Below are 10,409 nucleotides of genomic sequence, written 5' to 3'. Positions count from 1 at the left end.
TGAGATATATATGTATTTGAATGAATTTATAAGCATGATGTGTTTGAATGAATTTATGTGTTTCAATGAAACTACAAGCAAGATGAGATATATATTTGTTGAATGAATGTATGAGCAGGATATTAAATTACATGCCTATGTTTGAATGACTGAACATGATATGAAATATATGTGATTGAATGAAATTATAAGCAGGATGAGATCGATATGTGCTTGAATGAATTTATAAACAGAATGGAATATATGTTTGTCCAATGAATGTATGAGCAGGTATGAAATTACATGTCTATGTGTTTGAATGAAATTATAAGCAGAATGGGATATATAATATAGCTGTTCAACCCCATGATATATGTGTTCAAGTTGTCTGTGATGATGAATCAAAGGCAGGTCACATGGACGATAGTGTTCTAAAGTGGTTGATGCAAACACTGGGCAAGAACACCACTTTAATTGTCCTGGACAGTACAGGACATAACATGGACAACCATCAGTGTACTTGTTCAGGGTTGCCCATGAATCAAATGCCCCCCTGACAGTTACACTTTCAGAGGCCTGACTTGATCCTTTCCTCTATGTAGAGCATGAGTGTACGATGGCGAGAGCTCAAAGAGAAATGTTGCAGAATCATGTTTAGTGTCCTCTTAGCCTCGATCAGAGCAAATGACTGACCAAGGCAGATCGTGGGACACCAACTACATGTGTATAAGGTGCTTAGGGCACGTTTGGATGCAAATCAAGAAATTTAGGCCCTGTTTGGAAACTAGTAGCTGGGATGGGAAGTGGCCTTATCCTGGATTTGTCAGTTACCACCTCCTAGAGGTGGTAGCTGTCAATTCCATTTTTGAGTGTAAAGACAATGCTACTTCCCATCCCAGTTAACAGTTTCCAAACTGGCACCATGTGGTAGTTTGACAAACTTTTTGCCAAATTCTTTAACTCCTGTCCCAGTTCCTAGATTCCAAACAGGCCCTTAATCTTCTAAACTTCTGCATTTTGGGTTTCTAAAATTTCAGTTCTGAAATTATTTGTGTTTGAATGCACTTATCTAACAAAGTATCTAAATTTTAAATTTTTTCCCTTTTGGTGGTTCATTTTGGAGCTCTCTCTCTCTCTCTCTCTAAACCGTCGTTGGATCTAATGGGTCTAGACCCAGGTCTAACATTGGGGTCTTCTCATGCTGGTTTTGCGTTTAGTTCAGTATCTAATTGGATCTGGCTTAGTTGAACGGAATCTGGGTGTTCATCAGATCTGTTTGGATCCACATTAGGATCTGAACTATTGCATGAGAGAGAGAGAGAGAGAAATCTTTATTGTTTGGATTCTTAAGGTCTCGTGTGGCATAAGTCAACTATCAGCTTTTTCTTTTTATTTATTTTTGGACAGAGAAAACTGGGGTTAGGCAGACCCCTACCAGTTATACAACCATACACAAGTTGACGTGCAGTAACTGCTCCTGCCAGACAAGCCGAGCCCCCGTCTTCTTTTTATTTAACATGGAGAAACCACCGCTATGGTTTAGACGTGACTAGTCAAGAAATCATTTCCTTTATCTTTGTCAAGGGAATATATATATATATATATATGATGAGTTGGTCTAAGTCTGTTGGATGGACCAGCAATTATTCTAAAAGGGAAAAGGGGTGGAAATGAGGGATGGTTTTTGGTCGTTGACATGAATCAGAGGAGACTTTTCAGCCTTCCGGAAGCTTCTAAGACGTTGTCCTTGTGAGCAAAAGAGCTGACCCTTATGAAGCCTTCACCACCTGGGCCAAATCCTGTGCCTGGTATTGTGAGCACATGTGCCTTCTCCAGGATCTCACTGAACACATCCCACGACCTCCTCCCTGGGAAATGTACCCAAGCATACGGCGAGTTCTTGCCCCCATACACGCTCAGACCCAGCGACTTGAACGTATCAACCAGTGTTTCTGCGTTCTCTTTGTAGTAGTTCACCACGCCTTGCACTGCCTGTCACAGCAATAATGCATCCCATTAGCCAAAACGAAAAAGGTTTAAAGGCCCTCCACATGGTGGGGGGATCATGGTTGGCAACGCCAAAAATTCACTGAAAGACTGACTATGACTAAAGGATGGCAAAAAAAAAAAGGCAAGAAAACTGCAAATGGTACAGAAAGGTTTAATAGGATTTTTCATTTGTAAAGCATCATAGAAAAATGTACATATACAAGTGATCTTTCCTTGAAAGTCAAGTTAGGGTGCAAGAACTACCCCAAGACCCAACACGATTTGAACCTATAATTGAATATAGTTGGGACTGTTATTAGAGTTCTTTTGAAAAGTATTTTTCTAAATATCATTCTTTTTGTTTAAAGTTGTTTTCGCTTAAAAGAAATAGTTTTCGGCAGCACTCTAAGAAAGACAGTTTCAATCTTTTTTAAAGTTTACAAAGATTTATTGAAAAAATAAAAAATTCTCTAACAGTGTTTTTGCAAACTGTGGTAGAGATCTTATAAAGTACAGTTTGGTTGCTGCAAATAAGCAAACTTGGCTTGACCTATTTATAGGGCTTTTGTTTACCTACCTGACCAGACCCAACACTGACCCTGCGATATTTGGGTCAGGTCCATTAGTCAATCAGATCTTGATATGCATGATCCTAATAGTAAAAGAACCTAGATCTAGTTTAGATGTTCACATACTGGACCTGAGTCCAAGCATACATCTAATTAAGATAAAAAAAAAGTTTGCACGCAAATTCTTTTAAAATATAGATACATGATAAACACAAGTTTGTTTCTTATATCCGAACCCAGTTGTCTGCCTAAGCCAGGTTCAATCCAAACCTACCCCAGAGCTGGTATTGCCAACTAAAAATTAGATCCAAGAAGATCCAACCAGTTGACAGCACTAAAACTCTCATAGGAGATTAAATGTTTAATGGTATGTGTTCCAGGTAGAAGAGATCCAGTCATATTCAGTATCCAAAAGAATTGGTGATATTAAATGTGTACCATGTCCACATTGGTAGTTCTCATCTGACAGGGACGACACAGTATCACACATTTCGCTCTTCCCTCTTGACAGAAGGGTCTCCTTCCCGTCATATGGATATGGGGAACACGTGTGTGGTCCATATTCGATATCACGAATTTTTAGCGAGATTCAATATGACCCGATCTCTTCTGTGTTGCAGGCATCTTTCCTAAATCAGGAGCTGCTTGCTTGTATCAGTTAATCACTAACTTTCACCTCCTTAAGTAGCAATTTGTACCTATGTTACACTTACAGGGCTGCACCTTTTTGGCCACATGTCCCTGGTGATACGACCGGACAAGCTGATATGGACACTGACACATAAGGATATTATTTTAATATTTTTAATAATGGTTTGATACTTTTTATAATATTCCAATAAAATGCATTTTAAACATTAAAATATCAAAAAACAGTTTTTTGTTGTTTAAAAAACTAAAACTTTAAGAACATATCGGTTCAGAAGTGCCTTGAATGCCGTTCATCCATGAGATAAACCGCTACCCAAACACCATCATTTTTCATTGTTGTTTTTCAGCCATTTCATTTTTGTGCTTTAGATGTTGTTCATCTACAAGATGAATGGTCCACAAAATTTTTGTGGGACCCATATGAGAGGTAAACTATCTAACCATGGTGTTTGGGTATCTCTAAAAGTTGTCTTTGTATCCTATTTTCCAAAAAAGAAAAAAAAAACTCTTAAGTCAAGATGTGTTGTGATTATGACATAGCATTGTGCACCAGGAGAAACAGGAAAGTGAAGCTGGTGACAAATATCGCGAGATTTTTGAAAATTTTGCGATAATATCGTGAGTGAGATTTTCAAAATATCGTGAGATTTATGAAAAAACATAAATACCGTGATTTAAACGTGATATTTATGTTTTAAACGGCTATTTATCATGAAAAACAGTGTATTTTTATTTTTAAATAATTTTGATCAATAATTTCTTATAAAAAAATATTTTGTATATTTTCTTAATTTATTTTTTTATTGCTGAGATTTTACCGAAAAAATGTGAGATTTATGAAAATTTTCAAATTCTCGCGAGTTTTTGAAAAACGAGATTTTGCCGTTTTGAACTTTTGTCACTGTGAAGCTGACCTTGTATCCTTCAGGGGAAAGGCAAGCAAGCCCACCAGCTTGAGCAATGATTGATGCACCATTGAAGCAGGTACAAATGATTCTATTGAAGTCCTCTGCGACCGGAAAACCGTCGGAAAACAGAAGCTCCTTGGGGACAACCGTCCACCCAAGGCGGACTCCGGTAAAGCCAGCATACTTTGAGAAGGATGAAATCTCAATAGCAACCTGTTTTGCACCTGGAATTTCGAATATGGTTCTTGGACTGTCATCTGAGATATACATAGCATATGCAGAGTCATAGATTATAATCGACCCGTTTGCCCTGGCAAATTCCACCAGGCTCTCCAACTGATCTCTTGATGCTGCAACTCCAGTTGGATTGTTTGGAGAGCAAAAGAAAATAATGTCTGTTCTCGGAACAGAAGACAAATCAGGAAAGAAATTGTTATCAGGCGTGCATTTCATGTATGTGATATGCCCATATTTCCCAGCTTCCGTTTTGAATTCACCAGCGCGGCCCATAATAACGCTAGAATCTACGTACGCCTGTTTGTACAAGAAGTGCCTGTCAGGATTTCTGAAAAGCAAAAACAAAAGATAACTAGAGCTGAAAAACATAGAGGACCTGTGAATTATAATTTTTTATTTCTTAAGCTTTTTCCAAAAGTAATTCATGCTTCATGCACAAGTGTCTATCTATCTGATATTGTGTATGTCATCTAAAAATGTTTCTGCATAAACATTACCGGAAACGTTGGATCTTGCACTGCAACTGAGATATCGGATCCCAAAAGAAGCTGAAAACAAAAAAAGCGCATCATAGTAAAAGTAAAAGAATCAACCAAGTCTACAACTGAAATGAAACCAAATATTACATAAATATCCTCATTTATAAGTTTGTCAGAGGTAAAGAAGCAGTAAATTACTGATGTCTTTGGATACCTGAAATCGTGAAATATCACATTGTGCACCATCCGATATAAAAATATCGGAATAGTTTATGCCTAGATCCTTGTATAATACTTCTGCAATGGTCTTTCGCAAAGCCTGTTTCAAATGGATATACTAAGATTATTTACCATCAAGAAAGTTATCAACCAAAAAAAAAGAGAGAATGTAACAAACTTAAGAAGCTTATCAAACAAATAAAAAAGAACAAAATATTTTAAATTTCTACCAAACATTGGATAGATCAAAGGAGCTGAAGCATGAGACAATTTCTTTCCTACGTCACATTATAAGATATATCGAATGATTAATATGGGTATAAAAATGCCTTGCTATTTTTTTGCAGCATAATGATATTTAAACAGAAAAGGTGCTAATAATCAAGCTAACAAAGCATCGGGCCGACAGGCTTAGATATCTACTGTTATTGCCCCAAGTAGTGGGATTCCTAGTCAAATACTGCAGGCATGTCACTGATATAATGAGCTTGAGCCTGACATGACAAACAGTGGCTGAATCCATCCATCAGGCAGAGAACCTACCATAAAGGCCCAGACTGTCCTGATTGTCTGTGTAAAAACATGCTTATAAAGGCCCAGACTGTCCTGATTCACGGTGTAAAAACATGCTTACTTGAGACTCACTGAATTTGAAGACCTTAGCTTCTTATGTAAATTATATTCATTAATATGCATATTCTCGTTCTCCAAAAATGCATTCCATTGTTTACACTACATAAGCTAAAAGATCTTATTCCAAAGAGATGTGTTCCTTGTGTTTGTATTATAATCTGAAAAATTTATATGCATTTACTGAGAAAAGTGAAACAAATCATATTTCTGCAGCTGTGATTACATGTCAAGCTATGGGAATTGATAAAATAGAAATTCTGCATTTTAAGGGTATAGCAATCCTCTGTTAAAGCTGTCAGGATTACAGCTTCATGGGCAAGTGATCTCAAAATTTACTGGTTCATTCCAGTTTCCTGCATCAAGTGGGCACAAATGGATATAAATCATATAATTGAAGCTTGTTTATGTGAGAACACCTGTGGTTTGATGAATATTAAGCAGCTGGATGAATATCAGGATGTGTAAAAATTGTTCTTTTCCAAAAACCTGATCCAGGTTGATATAAAGATGAACAAATTATTTGAGACTTTTGCTTATATTTCTGTGACAGAAGTTCATTATAATTGAACTAACAATTGATAGCTTCAGATTATTTTACCTGTCATCTCAATTTTGCAGCCATATACTAAAACATACAAAGTTGTGGATATTTTCTGAAAAATATGAAAATGATGACCAACGTATTCATTATGGCTTGAGGCTTAAAATATTAAAGGATTGTACACAAAATCTAGAATAAAGCTAAGTTGATTGACCAGAAATCTAAAAACTTAACAGGCATGAACCCATCATGCATTTCATTTTTTATAAATCTTGATTATTACTACTATTATCCTAGATAGATAAATAGTGGTAAGAATCGAATCATGATCTAAAGCAATATTATCCCTTTTGGGATGTACCACTAAAGCATAATTTGGATTATCTGCAAAGAACTATGGGAGAGCGGTTTATGAGTGTCTCCATGGTGGACTACCAAGAATAGGAACATTGATCCAGAACACACTGACAGCTGGAAGGTGCAAAAGAGGACTGTTTACTCTAGTATAGCCTCAATGATGCCATTTTTAAGCTAGCTCAAACTATATAAGAGTGAAGCAATGAATGTACTATGTAGTAACATCTAGCAAGCATTTGACTCTATTACATGAAAGTACATGGTTCCAAAACTTCATTATAAAAGATATCGGAAAAAATTATGTGAATAGCATTCACAAATGGTTTCCTAGTAGTCAAACTGTATGGTTGCATCTATTAATGATAAGATGCCACCTTTAAAAGAGAACACACAACACCACAGAATCCAAATGCAAAAAGAAATGAAGAAACAACAACTAAATAAATAACAAGGAGGCTGCTTACCATGTCACCTTGTTCTGCTCCATATCCTTTATATCCAGTGGTTGTTGACAGAGAAAGAGATATCTGCAAAACATCAAGGCCACGGTTATCAAAGCAGAACATATATCCTTGAAACTGGAGCATGCTAGATTTTTATAGGTCTAGGAAGAGCTGCATCTCTAGGGCAGAAGTTATATTCTTCTTTCTCATGATATTTTATGAAATTGTTCTATTGAACCCGATAAGTTCACCTTGAAAAGCTTGCTCATCCATATTGTTCACGAACAGGTCTAGTTTTACAGATTTTGCTACAACGCTCTGAGTTATAGACTTGGAAGCCAGAAGAGAGCTTGGTTGGCTTATGGCCTAGCATACTGGGTGGCTTATTTGTTTATATGCTTATGAAAGGATGAACCATGAGGAGAATATTTTTTCAGTATATTACATCCAAGTCAGAAACACTAGCAAGATATCCAATTATTAAATTGCTTGTGTACTCCAATTATAAACCTTTCAATAATATGTTGTGCCATCATCAATGTAAACATGGTTTTAAATGATTTTTTTGTTTGCAATATGAAAGTATAAGCGAGAACAAACCTAAAACTTATTTATGTTCACCTGTGTATGACACAATTGCGAACCAGGGCCGGTTGGTCTCTTTGAGATTTGAGGCCACCGCCTAGGGCCTCAAATGAAAATAAAATAAAAAGCTTATATTTCACATGCTGAGGGCCTCCATTGAAACACGGTTACATGGCACATGCTGAGGGCCTCCAATGAAAAAAAAATGGAGAAATATAGGCCTCCAATGAAATATGCCTAAGGCCTCAACTTCTCTTGAGCCGGCCCTGTTGCACAATATAGACACTTCATGCATCACACACTTTTTATTTGTGTCAATAATCAATATGTTTCTTAATGAGCTTGGTTTTATGCTGAGAGTCTGAAATACATTTTCATGAAGGCCATAACAAAATCCAGGCCAATATTACCATTGATTCAGTTCACAATTTCCTCTGATGTGATCCTAAACTGCTATTAATTGCTACTCCATGAGCTAACCTAAATCAACATGAGGAAGGGAAAGAAAAAGGCTTTCCAAACTCTATATAGAAAATGGTTAACAAGAACAAGGGTGGAGGAGCACCTTGATAAGTATATACATGGGTAAGATACTCAGTGTTGGTGAACATCTTAGCATTGAGGAGATATTTCTCCTTAAGTTGGATACATCCACCTCACAGCAGTCTCATCGATAGGTGACTGATTACTGATCTCGTGAAAAATCAGACAGATTCAATAATCCACTGCTCCTGCTCCCACCCCACCCAGGAAAAATGCAACAGCAGGAATTGTACATTGTAACAGAGTACATAATGATCTAAATTTCTGAGACACTATTTAGAACAATTAATACCTCTGCCATAGCTGATGCTATGATTCCAGGAATAGGGTGGGTTGTGTCACCGACACCAAGGCTTATCAGCTTTACATCTGGGTACTTGCGAGTGTAGAGAGATTGCAATATGCTAATCTGATTCAAATGTTAAGAAAGATCAAATTAGGAAGTTTAGTAGGAAATGATTTTAGAAACAAAATTTTCAGGATGAATAGATATAGGAAGATTAGCAGCAGATATCACTAAATCCCAGGAATGAGTAGAGTGAAATGACTGACCTCCGTAAACAAATAGCCACTTTGTAGCCTTTCCATATTCTTACTACGACTTATCTTGGTTCTGTAAACTGCAAGTATATTGTATGCTAGGCGTTGGTGAGGACTACAGAACTAAACTGAATCATACATAAAGAATCAAGACAGAAAAAAAAACAGCACGAAAAAGGATCCTTCATGTAACAAAATCTAAGACAATTAACATTTCAAAATTCAAGGAGCTTTTGGTGATAAAGGCAATGCAGACAAAAACAGAAGAAAGGGAAAAGTATAAGATGTACCATCACTCTTGTAACCAACTGCCTTTGTATCACATCTACAGACTCTTCTTTTCCAATGATGCAAACTACCAGTCAATCTGTGCGAATTTCCCGGACCAGCATTGCTGCAAGAGACATGATAAGATTCGCATTAACACATATAGAAGTTAGAGAACAACCAACCCAAGTGAATGAAGCATCGAACTACCTCGTTTGTATGGTTTTATGATTTATGGCATCTAAAAGAGATGTATGCAGTTGTGCTGACATTTGCATATGATACATTTTAGAGAGCCCAATTTGCATAAAATTTAGTAACAAGAATATCAGAAAACAAAAGCACCAGCTCTATGCAGGCTACTATTTGGAGTGCGGTAGCTAAAAGGCGAATTATGAAACTCAATGCTGCATTCTACGATCGAAAAATACAGGTATATATACACATCAAATAGATAGTACAACCTGTTTTGGTCAGTCCAACTCCTACTTGTGAACATGAGAATCACATTTAAATTCAAGAGAATGGATTAAGGTAAACAATTTCGTGGTTAAGGTTGTAGCGTTCATACCACCAAAAAGAATCTGTCTCTATCTTCTGCATTTCTCTCAATACCATGACATCAGTAATCATGTATATGTCCTTTTGTAAATGGAAACTTTTAAATAAAAACATTTAAAACTTCAAAACATGGGTTTAATTTACACGTTGGACTCTTAGGAGACCTTTCCTATTCTAAAAGCATTTAATTCCCAAGATAGATTTTAGGAAACCGTTTTCTATTATCAACACTTTTACAAAGCTGCCTTGTTGAGAAACTGGTTTTCTGTTTTTGGTGGATGAGAGGAAGTTTTATTACTATTAAATGAAAGAGCGATGAATTAAAAGATAGTCTAATGAGAATTTATTCACTTGAAAATAATGTTGTTTAATGCATTTTAAATGAATTTAAAGCAAGTAAAAGTTTTTTTTTTTTTAAAATCTCGTGATAAAAACGTAAATATCGGGATTTAGGTTTTGTCGAAAATATTGCCAGATTTTAAAGTTTAAAACAATAAGATAATTTATTGTGTTTTTTTTTCACGATATTTTCAAAATATCGCCGATATTTGTCACTATGCTAATATCTCCACAACTAATCTCTGCAAGGTTCGTTTCATATTTAATTATTTTCTGAGAAAAGAAGACCAATGACATGATGACGCAACCCGCATGGGCAGTGGTTTCTCGATTGGAATTGCTAAGAAAGATCATCTTGGTCATTGGTTTGAAAGAGAAAAACCGAGTCAAAGAGGAGAGAGAGGCACTACAGGAAAGAGCGTAGGAAGCAATCCCCCCCAAAAAAATTCTGATGTCAAGAGGAAGAAGAAAATGCAGTCGCTGTCCTTACCTTTCAATGGGCTGACCAAGTTCTTCTTATCCAGTAAACTCACGTATTTCATCGAAATCATGCATCATGACATCATCTC

At 36.4% G+C, this 10,409-nt stretch overlaps 1 protein-coding gene across 1 annotated transcript; it reads right to left on the bottom strand.

Annotated features, from left to right (window-relative positions):
• Positions 1 to 1,439: 1,439 nt before the first annotated feature.
• Positions 1,440 to 9,057, bottom strand: LOC149816626 (putative LL-diaminopimelate aminotransferase, chloroplastic). The gene is made up of 8 exons (XM_089987834.1): positions 8,964 to 9,057; positions 8,686 to 8,753; positions 8,426 to 8,542; positions 7,027 to 7,089; positions 5,027 to 5,131; positions 4,831 to 4,881; positions 4,103 to 4,630; positions 1,440 to 1,971 (listed from the first exon to the last, which is right to left on the bottom strand). The coding sequence occupies exons 2-8, from the start codon at positions 8,719 to 8,721 to the stop codon at positions 1,681 to 1,683; spliced, it is 1,191 nt and encodes a 396-aa protein (XP_089843960.1). The 5' UTR covers positions 8,722 to 8,753; positions 8,964 to 9,057; the 3' UTR covers positions 1,440 to 1,680.
• Between the last annotated feature and the right edge of the window lie 1,352 nt (positions 9,058 to 10,409).

This window comes from Nuphar pumila, chromosome 14 (assembly GCF_984573655.1).
Source record: "Nuphar pumila chromosome 14, dmNupPumi1.hap1.1, whole genome shotgun sequence".
In the NCBI taxonomy this organism is placed as follows: Eukaryota; Viridiplantae; Streptophyta; class Magnoliopsida; order Nymphaeales; family Nymphaeaceae; genus Nuphar; species Nuphar pumila.
Note: the sequence above shows the minus strand (reverse complement) of the source record. Positions and strands in the feature narration are given on the sequence as shown.

Bases quoted from the DNA above. Each gene is read 5' to 3' on its own strand.
- LOC149816626 (XM_089987834.1), bottom strand. From the start codon at position 8,721: ATGGAAAGGCTACAAAGTGGCTATTTGTTTACGGAG. The intron at 8,543-8,685 runs GTCAGTCATTTC...CATTTGAATCAG, and splicing joins GTGGCTATTTGTTTACGGAG to ATTAGCATATTGCAATCTCT. The intron at 5,132-7,026 runs GTAAGCAGCCTC...CATTTGAAACAG, and splicing joins GAGCAGAACAAGGTGACATG to GCTTTGCGAAAGACCATTGC.